We start from the raw sequence: 18,502 nt of genomic DNA on the forward strand, positions 1-18,502 counted from the left end.
TATTTTTGATAATGGTATTTCAATGTAACTGTCTTTTTTTTTTTTTTGCAAAGCAATGGGGTTAAGTGGCTTGCCCAAGACCACACAGCTAGGTAATTATTAAGTGTCTGAGGACGGATTTGAAGTCAGGTACTCCTGACTCCAGGATCAGTGCTCTATCCACTGTGCCACCTAACTGTCTTCTTTTGCTGTCTTGGGCAACAACCAGCAGGGTTGCTCAGTGGATGGAGTCTTGTGCTAAAAAACGTTATAAATACAATTTCATTGGCTCCATCTAACAACCCTGGGAGACAGGTGCTATTCTTACCCCTATTTTATAGTTAAGGAAACTGAGGTGAAAGAGGTCAAGTGATTTACCCAGCTTCTCACAAGTTAATAAGTGTCTGAATCAGAATTTTTTACATTCATCTTGACCCTCAAGTCCAGTGTTTAATCAACTGCATGTGTTTGTGTATGGGTGTAGTTTCCATGTACATTGCTTTTAGAAACTGATGCTATTGATTGGAATGATTTAAATTTTGCCTGAAAGGGCATTTGCAAAAAAAAAAAAACACCACCAACTTTCAGTCTGGACAACTCAACAAGGCCCTGGGGACGTTAGGGGCTTCCATCCAGATATCACCAATAAATTATTCATACCAGTTTGATTAATAGTCTTTTTTAAAATCATATCTTCATCTTGATGAACAAATATTTATTGAGTATGCTTATACTGCTGTCCACAGCTCGGGTAGTCCCTTTCTGATAACAAGCTGCTCAGGTTCAAATTGGAATTAAGCTAGAAATTAATGAGGATCAATGGAATTTGAGGGTTTTAAACTTGCCTCCAAGATATTGCTCTTCATTACAAAATCATGAAGTTATAAAAAACAGGAATATTTAAAAACACAAACTCTGAGTCAGAATGAATTTCCAAGACCAGTTAGTCCACCTGTGATCTGCCACCATCTGCTGCAGTAGGACACACTTGCCTTAAGCCGGACATGAAGTCATTTTGATCTGCTTCAAGAATAAAGGGCAGGAGGGCGGCTAGGTGGCGTAGTGGATAAAGCACCGGCCTTGGAGTCAGGAGGACCTGGGTTCAAATCCGGTCTCAGACACTTAATAATTACCTAGCTGTGTGGCCTTGGGCAAGCCACTTAACCCCATTTGCCTTGCAAACACCTAAAAGGAAAAAAAAAAGAATAAAGGGCAACAACCACCAAAGAGAGTGGATGAAGGCATTCTGTAAGGGGAAGGAGAGATAGGGAAAGCCTCCTGAATAAGGTAGATCTTGAAATTGCAGATTGGATCAGTGCCATGCTCTTTTGCCAAACTTGTCATTGCCTGGAATTTTATTTACTGTCCATGTAAGCTAAACCTCAAAAGTATAAAGTTTGATGCAGAACATTCAACCCTTGCTTTAGCTGTCAAGAATTACCAAAACCCTGGTTATTTGCTATTTGTGCTCTCCTTTTTAAGACCATTACAGTTTCTCTGGCACTTATTTCTGGTGAGCCGATCGCTTCATCTGTAAGATGATCATATTAATACTTAATCTTCCAGATACTACCTAAAAATGAACTACTGCCACATCATCCTTCAGTCTCCTAAACTACATATATCTGACTTTGGTTCATGCTTCCTAGGGAACCTGCTGGAGGAGAAAGATAAACTCAAGTCAGCAGTTCTTTCCCATAGAATTTACAGATGCAGCCCCAGACTCTTTTCAACCTGGATCTTAGAACTATGCTTTCCCAGCATGTTTTTATCCCATGCATCTTTTCCTTTTCAAAACTAAATCATTTTCCAGGTGGAAAGCTGCCCCCAAGAGATTTCACTTAAGCCAACTAATCTGCTTCCTCCCTAAGCCAGTTTACTTTTTTAAACTAAACATCACAAGTTTATCCTTGACAGCCAAAGAGACTCGATTGCCCTGCTTTGCTTAGATCAAGCATCTTGAAGAACATTTGGTTTTTTCTAGCCAAAACTCACCTTGGGTCCTTGCAGGGGCCTCTTTTTGTTTTCAGGGAAGGAACTTGGTCTCAATAACACTGTAGTAAGCTTTAAGCAAAATCCCACTAAATTGATACAATCTGACTGTCTGGGTAATTGTGTTCTCTTAGGAGTAATTTTAATAGGAGCCAGCCCCTAAATTCAGTCCTGAACTCTTAAAAAGGTCCATTGTGGCAGGACCATGTGTCATCTGGGAGATGATAATGCCTGAAAAATGCCTGGCTAGAAACAGCTTCCATTTTTTTAATGCATAAATTACAAGTGATTGGACAGTGAACACAGTACCATTGAGCATGATTCTTATAGCACAGTGAGTGATTCACAACACCTATCATGTGCTCAGCACTGTATGCTTCACTCAAAAGAGTTGTGAAACACCGCTTTAGCCTTCAAGAAGCTTACAACATGCTTGAATGTATGCCAGAGTATCAAGTCTTCTACAACACGAAGGATCAGAGATTTAATATTTTGGAAGAGAGGGTCCTTAGAGGCCATCTAGTCTTTACCCTACTGTGGAAAGATTATTGTCTTAAAATTTCCATACTGAAGATTAGACCATCAATGGATAGGTTAGCTTAACCATACTATTGTAAGTTTATCACCTTAAAAATACAGTACTGATGCTCTGCCTGCATTATGGTAAACTGTGGTACCTCACTGACAAAGGAAAGACCTTCATCTAAAAGACCAAGGTGCATATCGTGTCATCATTCACTTGATGCCATGGTCATCTTCAGTCATGAAGGACAACAATCAAATCAATCAAACCACCACCACCACCATGTTACAACTGGGGAAACTGCAGTTTTAGGAGAGTAAGGTGATCCAAATGTCAGGCCTGGAATTTGAACTCAGGTCCTCTAAATCCAAAGTCAGTAATTTTTTCCCTTCTGTGCCACACTATTTGAGCTAAAACTTTACCTTTCTCTAATAAGTAGCTTCTGTTGCCTTTAAGATAAAATAAAAACTCTGATATTTAAAGCCCTTTCCAATCTGGCTATCATATATTTTTCTAGAAAGATCACGCATTACTCCCCCTACACACGCTCTGCATTCTAGTCAAATAGGCCTACTAGCTTTTCCCTGTTCATGACTCTTGACAGATCTCCCGCCACCACATCTCTGCACAGTCTGCACCCTTATGCTGCTAGAGTTCTCCCCTCATAACCTCCCCCTCGTAGAATCTGTGGCTTCCTTCAATGCACCATCTACCTGCAGCCTTTCCTGCTTTCCCTAAGCATTAATGTCCTTACCAGCAAATTATGTTATATGTCTTTTTAGCTCTATATATGTTGTTTCTCTCAACAGAATGCAAATTCCTTAGAGGCAAGGACTGTTCCCTTTTTTTTTAAACCTTGGTATCCCTTATGGCTGTCTTATAATGCTTGGAGTGTTGTAGGCATTCAACACATATTTATTGAATTAAATATCTTCCCATCAGTGCTACAGAGTCTAATCATCCTTCCCAACTGTAGCCCATCAGATATTCAAAGCTAGCAATCGTGCCATAACCGAAACCTTCTCTTCCGGCTAGACATTCTTAAAATGGTTCTTTTAACCATTCATTCTTCTCATGACGTGTTTGCCAGACCCTTCACAGTCCTGATTGCCCTCTCTGGACTGGTTCCAGTTTTTCGATGTTTCTTTTATAAGAAGGAATCTAGGAAGGAACAAAATAATCGAGGCAGGAACCAACAAATTCTGACTTCAGTGGGAATATTACCTCCTTGTTTTGGACACTCCTGTGAATGTAGCTCGAGCTTGGATTGGCCTTTTGGTCAGTCTCTTAGAACATAATAAAAATACCGTTTGGGGGTATTTTACCCTCTTTTGAATAACATTGGAAAACAAGGAGACACAGTGTTAGCAATGTTCAAATTTTTCTCCTTATGACCTTTTCGAAGTATGTCTCATGTTTTTGATGACTGCCTGTCTGAGGAAGAACCTGCTGATGAGGCATAAAACTTTCATTATCGACAATGCTCCATTATGGCAATGGAAGACGTTATGTTTACATTCAGTCCTCCATTTGGCTGGAGACCAAAAAATGTCACCAGTTTCACTGATTCACACTGAGTTGGGAGGATGAGGAAAGTAGTCCACTCAGAATTAGCACAGTCTGCATTTTTTGAGTTTTACTACTCATCCTTACAGACATCTCTATGACTCTCAGTTTCCTCATCCATAGGATAACATCATCCATACAGATAACAATACTGTAATAGACACTTCATTGGATTGTGTTGTCAGAAAAGAAGTTTATAACTCCTAAAATATAATAGTGGCATAATAATGTTTAGAGCACTGGTTCTGGAGTCAGGAAGACCTAAGTTCAAATCCAACCTCAGACATGTACTAGCTGTGTGACCCTGGACAAGAAACTAAACCATGTCTGCCTCAGTTCCCTCATCTATACAATGAGAAAGTCAAAGTAAATGACCTCTAAAGTCTTTTCCAGCTATTTAGTTACAACTGTACAAGCCCTGGAATGCCATCCCTGACTTTCACCAGCTAGGTTGTCAGGTGAATACCACCTAACTTCTCTGCACCTGTTTCACCATCTGAAAAATGAAGGTGTCACAGTAGATGCGCTACCTGCTATCTCTGCCATCTTTTGCCACTGCCTGTCCTGTAGTGGGCGCTGAATAGAAATTGTTATTGTGATTAGTGTTGTTTGTTAGGGTTAAAATTGTTATTGTTATTATTGTTGTGGAAAGTTTTCTAAAGTTTTCAAATGCCTCAGTGGCCTAATCATGTCTTCATTGTGGATACTTCCTTCAGTAATGCAGATTTTAAATACCTTCACTATCTGCTGACCCTATGCTGCTTTTCTCCATGTCCTCCCATAAATCAATCCAAGAGCATCCAGCCAGTATATTGGGATCTTCTCTATATGCTCTTGACATCTTACGGACATCAGTGGAATATATAGGCTTCCCCACTCTCTTGCAGAGAGACTGGCTCATCTCTTTTTCTTGTCATATAATTCTCTATTCCATTAAACCTTTCCTTCCATATGATCCCTCATTACTACCTTGCTGCCTTCCATTCACACCTATCACCCACCTCTCCCTTGTCCTTTGAATGATCAATTTTACAGGAGACTGTAGGGATTCCCTGAATTACTAACACAACATCACCAGAAGAATATCAATATTGAAAACATGGGTCATCGTTTCAGGGAAAAGTTAAGGATTATGAAAGAATTATACAATTTCCCAATTACAAACCTTAACATCTTTTTCCTGTTCACTTCTGGTTCCAACTCATTATCTATTTTCAGTAGCTATCCGTATTATAGGATCATAGAGTTGAAAGGAGTATTTGAGGTTTTCCAATTCAGAACTGTCTTCTGAGTTCTGCAAAACTAGATGAAAATATAATTGGAAAATATTTAACAAAATAAATTTAAAAACTGGTAGAACATAAATAATGTTAATATATCATTTTTCTAAGAAAAGATATAGCAGGCGGGAATCCTTATATAGCATGCATTGCTCTCTCCCCATCTTTATATTTGAGTTTAACCCCACTGTTCTCAGCAGGATTTGAACCCAAATCTTTGGACAGACTCCAAATATAGCCTTTATTCCACACACCATGCTGCCTCCCACATGTGCTGGTGGATTAGCTCGAATGTCTGTCCACCTATCTGCATTCCTTTCCTCGTTTGTAAAATGAGAGAATTGGACTGGATAATGTCTCTTATACTTCAAAAGTCTCATTCTGGAATAAGCACCTATGTTCAAAGGCAATGTTCACTTTTTTTATCTTAAGAGTCCTGGCTTTTGACTTTTATCTTGTATGTGAGAGACAGACACAATATGTGGCACAAACCATCCAATTTTGGTTGTCCTTTCCATCTGGTGCAATGCCAGTCCCCATACCACCTAAAATAATATTTTGCACAGAAGAGATCCTCATATATTTACTGAGAGGCATCAACATAATGTAGGGGAAAGAAAAGTGGAATTAAGAGTTAAGGCTTAAAAATCATTTGCTAGCCATATGATGTTGGACAAATCAATTCCTTCTTTGTCCCTCAGTTTCTTCATCTCTAAAATGTAAATATATCCCAATAGTGCCTATTTTCCAAGGTTATTGTGAGAAGCAAATGAAATAATGTATACAAAGGGCTTTGAAAACCTTTAAGCTCTATGAACATACCAGTTGTTAATTTTTCAAGTTGGACCTTTGAAATCCTTCTGTTCCATCTCCCTCATTTTACAAATGAGGAAAGTGATACACAGAGAGGTTAAAAGAGACTTATCCAAAGTTACACAGCTAAAATGTGTCCAAGGTAGGATTCAAATTCAAGTGGTCCTGACTCCCCATTTAGTAATTCCATCCTCTGTAGCACCCCTCAGATTCAATTTAGCAAACACAAATCAAGCACCTACTGTGTATCAGTAATCAATGTAACCAGTGCTAGAGATACAAAGACAGAAACTAGAAATAGTTTCTGCCTACCCCAGAGCTTGCACTCTACTGGGGATCAAATCTGGGAATGGGAGGAGAGATGAAAGCTTTGCGTTCCATCCTGGAGTTTTAAACATCTCTCCTAGAAAAAGCCTCCCCAAAATGGGCATCAGAGAAGCCAGTGATCAGATTTCAGCAGGCCTCCCCAGACCTATCTGTTGGAAGATAATGTTTTACAAACCAGACCCAATGACCTGTCCAAGAATATGTATTGTGATGAGCCCTGAGGATGGGATTATAATTTGCTGTGGCAACAACTTTTATGCCTGCTGGCTGGTGGGTTCGATTGGCCTCCACAACTTGTTAACACTTCCTAGACAGCCCCATAACTTGCTCCCAGAGGCTTTAGTTGTTTTCAAAGGTCTGATTTTCTTCTGAAGCCCAGGCTAATTGGGCCAAGCAATGTGCTCTTTGGCTCAGCCATTTGCTGAGCTCATGTCTCATGCCAAGCTCTAGGCCCCTTTGCTTTTATCTTCTTTCATTTGCTGTAATAAAGCCTGAAACTAATTTCTCGACTGTAAATATCACAGCTGTTGTGGAAAACATTAATTGCATGCTATCACGTTGTCCTCCTTTCTGGGATGAATTTAGGCAGTAATCTCTCTGCAAGTTACATTGCTGCAAATATTAAAGGAGCCCAAAGTAAGATCATCTTAACTCAACACAGAAACATTTGTATTAAAATTGGCAAGTGGCTTTTGTATGAAAATGCCCTTGTTTGCGACAGCCATTGAAATACTGCTTTTTAAAAAGGTTTGCCACTACAAGTCCTGACACCGAATGAAATATAGGTGATTTGTCTTTCTCCAAGATCAATGAAAGAACTATTTTCAAAATGACTTTATATTGATTGAAAGGTCAGAAATGCCCACAGCATTGATCTCATAGACATAATCACTTTTTGTTCAGTAAGTTAACCCGCTGTCTGCAGTCAAATGTAAAGAAATCCAGTATAGCATTTAAGCCAAATATTTTCAAAGCACTTGACAGGTCTCTATCATCACGCAGCCTGTTTGATCTTGAATGTCATTTTCTGTGCCTAGGAGGTGGATTTGTACCGACTGAATAGCCAAGACAAACTTGGTCTCACTGTGTGTTACCGGACAGATGATGAAGATGACATTGGGATTTATATAAGTGAGGTAAGAATGAGTTACTACATTGCCTCTCATTCAGCCTGCATGATTAAGGGATCTCCTTACCCCCAGCTCAGCTCAAGATATTCATTGACAGATGTATAGAAAGATTATTTGTTCATTCTCTTTACATATGTTCATGTATGTGAATAAATGAATGAGATGAAAAGAGAGAAATAGAGACAGAAAATGGGGGAAGAGTGAGAGATAGGAAGGAAAGAAGAAAAAGAAAAAGAAGGAAGGAAGAAAGAAAGAAAGAAAGAAAGAAAGAAAGAAAGAAAGAAAGAAAGAAAGAAAGAAAGGAAAAGGAAGAGGAGGAAGAGGAAGAAAAAAGAGAGAAAGAAAAAAGTAAGAAATAGGAAAAGAGAAGAGAAGAAGAGGAGGAGAGAGGCAGTGAGAAATAGAGAGGAAGGAGACAAGGTGAAAATTCTGGCATACAGGGAAGTTTCAGAATCTTCTCTCTTAACTCTATCTCCAGAACTTCTACACACCCAGTCACTCAAAGTATGGACTATAACTTATACATACCTAGTAGTATTACCTAGTAATCCTGAGCATTTTAGCAATTTCCAGAGTTTCCACTTGTAAAAAACAATGCAACTTATTTCTCTTATTTTTGACCAAGGAATTAGAGGTTTTGTAGCCTAGTGGGTAGACTGTTCCTAGCAGGTACCTTTGGAGTCAGTAAGCCTCGAGACAAGTCCTGCCCCTGTGTATTGTTGGGCAAGTCCCTCTAACTTCTCAGTGACCTCAGGTAACAGAGAACATCCTTACATCACCAGTTCCTTATATTGGTGCAATCTAGAGCTAAATCTCCAAAAATAAACATGAAGTGCATGGGATTTTGATCATTGGTATCTGGAGGAAGTAAAGTAAATGCCATCAGTGTTAATATAATATAATGGTGGTCTATGAATAAATACATTTAATTGAAAGTTCTTGCTGGCTTTATGATCCTTTGGCTTGCTTGTCATTTGAAAACACTTCCTTTTCTGAACACTAGTCTCTAATTCTCTCTAGAATTTGGGAATCTTCAGCCATTATGATATAAAAGTTTGCTAAATATCATATAACTTGTTGATAGGAAACATAATGAAAAATATTGTATCTGCTTGTCGTTGCTCATCTTTTCACTCTTTGGCTGTTACTTCCTGGTCATGAAAGTCCCAGTGTCATTCTTGTCATCAGACACTATTTATGGGATGCTTGCTGTGTCCTTGTAAACATAGCAGACACTGGAGCTACATGTAATAGGTTCATTTTAGATTATAATTGGCTGAGGTTTCTCTGGCCTTCAAAAAAGGGATGGAGAGAGAACATTCCCCCTTATCCCCCTTTCATGTCAGCTGGGAAACTAGCCTTTTCTCCACAAAGACGATACCAAGCAATATCCCCAAGGGTGTCCATGTTTATTGGAGACTGACTTCTAGCAAACTATTGTTTGCTTCTAAGTGGGTCCAGAGGGGTTGTACATCTCTGTGGTTGACCTGATAGGTGTTCAGAGTTGAAAGGGACCTAAACCTCCTCTGTCTTTCAGATTGATCCTAACAGCATTGCTGCAAAGGATGGACGCATACGAGAGGGAGACCGGATCATCCAAGTACGTTTGCCTGCTGATGTGTGTATTTGTTATTTAGACATCCTTCTGTACAAGCGTAGAATTTCAAGATTGGCGGAGACCTCAAGGGCTTCCATTTGAATCCGGGTCCTTTTCTATACCCCCTTAACAAAAGATCATTTCATTCCAATTTAAGGACCTCAAGTGCCAAAAGAACCCACTATCCACTCTTTAAAGTGGCAAATAGATAGTAACTTGCATAGACCTGGATAGGTCCAGATTGCTGGTCCTGGAGTCAGGAAGATCTCAATTCACATGTGACCTCAGACACATGCTTACCATGGGGGCCCTGGGCAACTCACTTAACTGCTGTCTGACTCAGTTTCCTCAACTGTAAAAATGGGGATAATAATAGAGTTTACTTCCCAGAGTTATTGCAGTTTCAAAATAATATTTGTAAAACATTTCACACACTTTCAAACCTTTTATAAATCATTATTGATAATTGCTGCCTCCTGAGTTCTCTTGTTCTACTTGTGGGCAATTCTGATTCCTGGGAAGTTTTTCTAGCCTCAGACTGAATATATCTATCCCCTTGTAGCAGGATTTGTTTCCTCTCAGTTCTGACCTCTGAGACCCAACAAAATAAGCATCAACCCCAGAGATATTAGCTTGAGCACTGTAGTAAGTCAGTAACACCCAAGTTCGAAACACACCTCTGACACTTAGACGTTGCTAACATTGGCTAACATTGAGCAAGGCACTCAGTCTTTTCAACTTTATTTCCTCATTTGTAGTAAGAGGATAAGAGCTCTCACCTCTCCGGGTTATTATAAAGCTCAAGTACTAAATAGATGTTACCTATTATTACCTATAACCCATCTGGACCTCACATTAACATTTGTGCTCTGTGAATGCAATCAGAACCCAGAATGCAATTTCTGGTTTTGATACCAAAGACTTTGACTATTTGGCACTTAGAGTTTAATGATAATGGATGGAACCAATATCCCAACTTGAGACTTACAGAAGACATCCTAGCAGTCTCCATTTTCCCCTCTCCTTTCAATTATTCTGTAGGTTTTTATCAGAATACATTTTTCAAATTCTTTCCCTCCCCAAGACAGAAAATAGTCTTTGGAAAATTTCAATAAAATGAATTGGACTATTCCTTGCTTGAATAGCTGAATATTTAGCCCACTTCATGGAGGAGATGCTCTTAAGGATAGTCTTTTTATCTTGCAAGTCCATTGTCACCTTGATAAGGTCTTCCATATTATAGTCATCCATCTTCCTGAAGGATTCCTGTTCCTTTTGATGTACTTTCCATTCATCACCATTTAACTCCTTTCTCCAGCACCGAATTACCATAGAGTGTTAAAGCCAAAAGGGGCAATAGGGAACAATGGAATCCTGCCCCTTACTACCTGTGGGACCATGGGGTAAAGCTCTTCTCTGATTCTCAGATCATTCAAAATGGACGGTAGGAAGTAGACTGGATGATTTAGAAGGTTCCTTCCAATCTAAATCCATAGCTTCATGATATTATCTTCAATCTTCAGCCCCAACACTTAGCATGATACCTCATACATAATAAGGGCTTCACTAATGCTTATTGACTCGGTCTCAGCATGCCACAATGTTATTTTGTTCTGTTTTAGGGCTGTGGGTTCTGTGCCTTGTCCTCACTCACTCATTTTAATTCATCATGTGTTTTTTTTAATTATAAAGATATTGAGTGACTTCTTATACCTTTAAGACTCCTCTTCATCATTTATTCTCTTAAATAATCTAAAAAGCTAGAAAGTCAAACTAGACTCATTAACAAAGTTGATTCCCCTCCTCCTCATTCTCTCTCTCTCTCTCCTCTCTCTCTCTCTCTCTCTCTCTCTCTCTCTCTCTCTCTCTCTCTCATCACCTTCTGGGTGCGCTAGTTCGCTCCAAGTCTGTATGTAGTATGGTTTGAGTTTTTCCCACGCACATTACCGACACCTTCACATTCCTTTCCTTCCTGTACAACATCTCCTTTTGCAGCCTCTTGCATCTCAGTGATAATCCACCCAATACCACCAACCTGGGCTGTTTATTGCTTCAGCATTGCAGTTACCTCATCAACTAAATCAGCTGTGGCTTTCTCATAGGCAGGTGCCAAAAGAAAAAGGCATTGGTATAAGGCCTTTGTTATGTTTGGAGACAGACATTCTTTTGTGGCTGGGTATGATAAATGATGTTCTGGGTGTGAATAAAGGAGGTTAGGGAAGGCCAGGGCTGACAGTAGGGCTGCATAGAATCAGGATGGATAAAGTCCCTACACTCAGACTGATTGAATTACTGTGCACTTTTTTTTAAAGATTAATGGTATAGAGGTACAAAACCGAGAGGAAGCCGTGGCCCTTCTCACCAGTGAAGAGAGCAAGAATGTCTCATTGCTCATTGCAAGACCTGAACTCCAGGTATGGCAGTTTCACATAAGTGCAAAGCTATTTCTGTTGTTTTTCCCCTTTGTGGTTCAATGTCTAGCTCTAGTCCAATAAAGTATAACATAAGTAATGAGTCTTAACTTGATCACTAACTCTGCTTTGACCAAGTAGGTGAATTTTTACCATGATTCAGAATCCATTTTATTGTTTGCTGTCTACAGAATAGCTTTCTGTCTAAGTATCTACTTGGTTCTTAACTGATCACTATCCTGGAGCATCAATAAAAAAAACAGGGAGAAAAGAAGGAAATCAAAGGGAAAAGAGGATTCTAGTCCCCTGTCCTAAGCTCTTTGAGGACAGGGCTTATCTTGCAAAAGTTCTTGGCATTTAATTGTGACATTAAAGTTCAAGAAAGATGATTCCTGCATAGTCATTTTATTTATAATGCTGCATTTTAATAAAAGATGTTGGAGATATTCTCTAATGCCAAAGACCCTCATGGCAGCAGGCTCACAGCTTAAATACCCTTAGGAAAAAAGGTGTTCCAAAGGTTGGCAATCAGCTCTAATTGGATAATATTTATTGAGAGAATGAATATTAAAATGAGAAGTGAATCATTACAGTGAGGACTGAAAGAGTGACATCATTGTCACCTTGAACATAGAGACCATCTCTACACCTAGACCACCCCCAGTTTTTGGACAATCTAATCAAAGATCCACACCCAAACCTGAGTAGAACACAATAGACTTCTCCACCTTAGATTAAATTCCTTGTAAAGTTTGGTGAAATCTGACCAAGATTGAGAAGAGTTCATCCAATCTCATTATTAGTAATGTCCTTCAAGAGACTGAACTTTGAAATGAGAATTATAGTAAAGCAGGAAATTCTGAATCTCCCTCAAATCATTGGTTCTTAATAATCTCTCAAGAACATAGAAGGGTCATTGTTGAATTCCATAAATGCTTAGTTTTCTTTCAGGTTCTTATTCTCTTTCAAAATTGAACCCTGGTGGGGCATTGCCAAGGTTGCAATTTAGCCTTTCAATTGATAAGCCATTTATCAAGTGCCTGCTTCTCTGCTAAGTACTGAAAACAAAAAAGAAAGACTCTCCTCTCGAGAAGCTTACTATTCTGTAGAGGAAAAAGAGCATGTACATGATTTTTCAGTCACTTCCAACTCTTTATGATCCCATTTAGGGTTTTCTTGGCAAAGATACTGGGATGGTTTGCCATTTCCTCTTCTCCCTCATTTTACAAATGAGATATATACATAATTAAGTATAAACAAAGTAAAGGCAAGGTAATTTGGCAGTATTTCATTGTCTTTTCTAGGAACACAAATTTCATATCCAAAATCTACTCATCTTAAAAAAGAAATAAAACTTGATAGCCAAATTCAGTCTCCCACACAATTTTCGAGGGCAATGATAAAAGATGAATTGCCACTAAAGAAAGGGGTTTATTACCTTTTCTAGATCTGAGGTTTTGGGGGTAGCAAGGTGGCACAGTGTGTAGCTAGATTACCTGGCCTGGAGTCAGAAAAACTCATCTTCCTGAGTTCAAATTCAGCCTCAGGCACTGTATGACATTGGTCAAGTCATTTCATCCTGTTTACCTCAGTTTTCTCATCTGTAAAATTATCTGGAGAAGGAAATGGCAAACTACTCCAGTATCTTTGCCAAAAAAAACCCCAAATAAGGTTATGAGGAGGTGGACACAACTGAGCTGACTGCATAACAAAAGGCCTAAGTTTACAGAACCAGGATCCACACCTGGTCTCTCTTGACTTCTTGTCCTTGGCTACTCTGCCTTGAAACCCTATAGGATTGTTTGAGTACAAGGGATACCTTGGATTTAGGTTTTCTTCCTAAATGTTGAGCAGGATTCTGTGAAAATGTTAACATGATGTGGAAGACAGCTGCCCTGGGAAGAAAGGGAAATCAGTGAAGAAGAATTTCTCTCATTTCATTTTAATGAGTACCCAGAATTCCCTGCTCTTCTTTCTTTAAAGAGAGAGCCTAGAGAATCTCTAAGAAAGCAGAAAAATACATGAATTAACCAGTCACATTTATCAAATGATTGTTATCCGCCCAGCCCTATGCTAAAATCACCAAGGTCATAGAGAAAGATCAGCATTCCCTTTCTTCAGAAGTCCATATTCTAATGGAGGAAGGAGACCTAATTTACAAATACTTAGATACTTAAGAGAGAGAGGAAAGGAGAGATAATTTCAATAGGGAAGGTACTAACAGTTGAGAGTACTTAGAAAGGCTTCTTGAGGAAGGTCATACTCAAGCTGAATCTTGAAGGAAGCCAGGGCAACTAAGTGATAGAGGTAAAGAAGGAAGAGAAGCTTGGGAGATGGGAGATAAGAGTGTTGGGTTACAAGGACCAATAAGTCAGTGTGTCTGGGCCAAAGTCCTGCTGACGCCATGTCTCTGTTTCCCCTTCCCACAGCTGGATGAAGGATGGCTGGATGATGATAGAAATGATTTTCTGGATGACTTACACATGGACATGCTGGAAGAACAGCACCACCAAGCTATGCAGTTCACAGCAAGCGTGCTTCAACAGGTTAGAATGTGTACATCCCTCTAGAAGGATGGGCACTTAGCCCAGAAAGAGTGATCCTTATCCCTTCTCCTTCACCACCACCCCCAGCAGAACCCAAATTTGGAAGACCATTATAAATGCCAACCAGAAATTCCCATGGGAGTCTAGGTGAGAAATTCCCATTAGGAGAGAAGGGTTGGAATCAACACTGTGGGAGCTGGCAGTGAATGGAGACTTCCAGATGTTCTGCCTAGCTATATAGATTCAAGCTAATTTGTATACAGATGCAAAATAATAGTTCTTTTCTATGTGATAACTAATAGAATTTAAGCTATTAATATTCTTGGCCAAGAGAGCACTGCTCTTTTGACTTCTTAATTGAAAAATAAAATCGTTTTATTGTTGACTGCCTGAAATTGTCTTGGTGAATACCTATGACGAGTCTTCACATTTATTTGAATGGAAGAATGATTTTGGAATGGACAGGGAGGTTTGAACCCCTGATAAAATGCAAATGAAAATAGAAACAGCCAACATTTCCATCGAGTCTGCAAAATAATTCATGTTGTTCTTCACACCTCAACCCCGCAAAGTAGCTGCTATAAATATTTACAGATGAAGAAACTCAGGTCTAAATAAAAGGACTCACTTTGGGGCAGCTAGGTGGCACAATGGATAGAGCACCAGCCCTGGAGTCAGGAGTAACTGAGTTCGAATCCGGCCTCAGACATTTAATAATTACCTAGCTGTGGTGGCCTTGGGCAAGCCACTTAACCCCATTGCCTTGCAAAAAAACCTAAAAAAAAAAAAGACTCACTCAGATGTCCACAGCTAATGAATTCTGAGGCAAGAGTTAAAACTAACTAGGTTGGTATCCAACATTCTCTCTACTCTGTCACATCACTGTTATAAAATATGATGGAAATTCTAAATGATTCATGCCATCATACCCCCCTAAAATTTTTTCCCTAAAAATAGAGACCCCCTCCACCTCCACAAATGTGTTTTTATAAGATGAAAACTCAAGATGGGAAATCAATCCCATATCCTTTCCCCTTTTCAGCAACGGTGTTGTTATTTTTGTTTGTTTAGAAAAAACACGAGGAAGATGAAGGTACCACTGACACTGCCACGATCTTGTCAAACCAACATGAGAAGGACAGTGGTGTGGGGCGCACCGACGAGAGCACCCGAAACGATGAGAGCTCCGAGCAGGAGAACAATGCCGATGACCACACCACATCTTCTAACACTCTGGGGAGCCAGAGGAAGCTGATGTACAGCCAGGACACCCTTGGGAGCGGAGACGTGCCCTTCAGCAATGAGTCCTTTATCTCAGCTGACTGCACAGACGCTGACTTCCTTGGGATCCCAGTGGATGAATGTGAGCGATTTCGCGAACTCCTCGAACTCAAGTGCCAAGTGAAGAGTGCCAGTCCCTACAGCCTCTATTATCAGAACAGCACCCTCGAAGTGAACAAGAGTGACCCTGAGAGCGTGGACAGAGAACTGGAGATGCTGAACGAAGAACTCCGCAACATCGAGTTGGAATGTCTGAACATTGTCAGGGCTCATAAGATGCAGCAGCTGAAGGAGCAGTACCGAGAATCGTGGATGCTCCACAACAGCGGATTCCGGAATTACAACACCAGCATCGATGTGCGAAGGCACGAGCTCTCGGACATCACCGAACTCCCTGAGAAATCTGACAAAGACAGTTCCAGTGCCTATAACACTGGAGAGAGCTGTCGCAGCACCCCACTCACCCTGGAAATCTCCCCCGATAACTCCCTGCGGAGGATCGCAGAAAGCATCAGCTGTCAAGGCAGCGATGGGGCGACGAGCAGCTCCGCCGCTTGCAAAGCATCCCAGAGGAATCTGCTCTCCATCACAGAAAGTCCAGAGACCAGCAGCCCCAAGTACTGCCCTTCTCCAAAAGAGCTTGACCTTAGCAAACAGCTAGAGAACAAAGAGAAGAAGGCCAACGATGAAAGCAAGAGTCCATCCCAGAGTCCAAAATTAGGCAGTTCCTATCTCTCTTCCTACCACCACTCTCCCTACAAGCATGCACACATCCCTGCCCATGCCCAACACTACCAGAGTTACATGCAGCTGATACAGCAGAAGTCAGCGGTGGAGTACGCCCAGAGTCAGATGAGTCTGGTCAGCATGTGCAAGGACTTAAACTCTTCTAACCAGAGTGAACCCCGAATGGAATGGAAGGTGAAGATAAGAAGCGATGGGACTCGCTACATCACCAAGAGGCCGGTGCGAGACAGGCTGCTGCGTGAGCGAGCCCTGAAGATCCGGGAAGAGCGCAGCGGCATGACAACGGATGATGATGCCATCAGCGAGATGAAGATGGGGCGGTATTGGAGCAAAGAGGAGCGGAAGCAGCATGTCGTTAAAGCGAAGGAACAGCGGAGAAGGCGCGAGTTCATGATGCAGAGCAGGCTGGATTGCCTTAAGGAGCAGCAAGGGGCCGAAGAAAAGAAGGAAATGAACATCATTGAACTGAGCCACAAAAAGATGATGAAGAAGAGGAACAAAAAAATCTTTGATAATTGGATGACCATCCAAGAACTCTTAACCCACGGTACAAAGTCCCCTGATGGCACTAGAGTATACAATTCCTTCTTATCAGTGACTACTGTATAATTTCCATTTCTGAATTGTGTATATATAAAAAAAAGCAAAAAAAGCAAACCAACTCTACCATTGGGGTCAAAATTCCTGCCTCGTTCAATGTGGCAAGTTTTTGTATATAAGATAAATAGAGTCCTTGTGTTTATAGGTGAAAAACTGAACTCTACAACATTGGGTGTGATAACTCTATTTTACCAGGAGAAAACCACCCTGATTATCTTTGAAGGCAATATTAACAAACAGCTTTTTTTCAGATAACTGATTGTACTTTTTTACTTGTTACCTTTTACATAAAGTGTTTTAAATTTCAGAAATCTTCTTATTAACCATACTTACACAAAAGAATTTGTTTAAACTATATTCATATTAAAAAAGTTAGACATGCTTTTCTTTTCCTGCCTGAAACACAAATGCAACTGCCAATATGTATTTTTACGAAACCCTCTTTTGTAACATTACCTTGCCCTGGGTCTGCCATACTTGGGGCCAGTTTATCAATATTTTAGCTCCGGTTGTTGGCGGCTCAGCATCACTGACTTCCCTTTGTGTGAGCTGTTCCGGGATACTTCCCACACATAATCAAGCCAGCAGTGTTTAGCGTTGTGATCCCCATTTAAACATTTTTACTTTGTGATATTCCTAAAGAAGCACCAAGGTTTAACAAGAAGGGCCTGGAGCAGAATATCCTGTGGCTTTAAAGGAGGTTCAAGCATGTTTGCAAATGTTGCAGCCTGTTGAAAGAATTTGCATGTACAGGAAAGTTGTTGATACAAGAACGTCTTGTGTGATTTTTTAAGTGCCCCCTAGTATCTGTTTGCTTTGTAGAGTTGAATGTACTGAATTTAATAAGCAGTTTCATGGAATCACAATGAATTACAAACAGCAAGTCGAGGTCAAAATAAATTATTATTTTCTATTTGATCCTTTGAAATGATTCCTTCTCATTTGTCCTGGGGAAGCGCCTTTCAGAATAAACCTTTGGCTGTGAGCCCCTAGAGCTCTTTGGGATAGATTGAACACCTTTAGTCCCACCTGCCCCATCATTCACTGGCTCAAACTGCCTTGGACCCTTCCTGTCACCCCAGCAAGAGATAATGAGGAGCTTTAGGGTCATCTCAGTCAACCCATTCATTTTACAGAGTAGGCCTAATACCCACAGTTAGTAATTTAAGTTAGTAATTTAATTAAATAAGACCCAGAGTTAGTAATTTGCCCATGGTAACACAGATGATGATAAAAGCCAATACAGATATACATCATATGTGTGTGTGTGTATATATATATACATATATATATGTATATATATATGAATTTATTGTATATATATCCATATATAGATATATAAAATACATAAACATTTGGATAGTAAGAGAGAGAGGAATAGGGAAAAGATAGAGGGATCAATGGATAAATGCTAAATAGATGGGTAAATGCACTTTACAAATATCTCATTTGATCATCCCACACACAACCTTATGAGGTAGGTGCTCTTGTCATCTCCATTCTACAAATGAGAAAACTTAGACATATGGAAATTAAATCCAAAGCCCAGCATCACACAATTAAGTGTCTCATCCTGGCTTCAGGTCCACCACCCTAGCCATACTATCTTAACTATAGTAAAGAGCAGAGATGAAATTTGAACTCAAATCATTTACCTCCATATTCAGGATTTTTCCACCTTAGTTGCCTGCCTCGTTCACATGAAGTAGG

At 40.0% G+C, this 18,502-nt stretch overlaps 1 protein-coding gene across 4 annotated transcripts in view; it reads left to right on the top strand.

Annotated features, from left to right (window-relative positions):
• Positions 1 to 17,972, top strand: part of PDZRN3 (PDZ domain containing ring finger 3) — a 275,866-nt gene extending 257,894 nt beyond the window's left edge. Inside the window, exons 7-11 of one of the 4 annotated variants that reach the window (XM_074198710.1) lie at positions 7,518 to 7,616; positions 9,148 to 9,210; positions 11,520 to 11,621; positions 14,048 to 14,164; positions 15,236 to 17,972. In XM_074198710.1, coding sequence (XP_074054811.1) covers positions 7,518 to 7,616; positions 9,148 to 9,210; positions 11,520 to 11,621; positions 14,048 to 14,164; positions 15,236 to 16,801 — 1,947 coding nt within the window. In that variant the 3' untranslated portion in view covers positions 16,802 to 17,972. The remainder of the gene's footprint in view (positions 1 to 7,517; positions 7,617 to 9,147; positions 9,211 to 11,519; positions 11,622 to 14,047; positions 14,165 to 15,235) is intronic. The other 3 variants (XM_074198711.1, XM_074198712.1, XM_074198713.1) reach the window with 3 other exon arrangements.
• The last annotated feature ends 530 nt before the right edge of the window (positions 17,973 to 18,502 follow it).

This window comes from Macrotis lagotis, chromosome 8, assembly GCF_037893015.1.
Source record: "Macrotis lagotis isolate mMagLag1 chromosome 8, bilby.v1.9.chrom.fasta, whole genome shotgun sequence".
Classification (NCBI taxonomy): domain Eukaryota; kingdom Metazoa; phylum Chordata; class Mammalia; order Peramelemorphia; family Peramelidae; genus Macrotis; species Macrotis lagotis.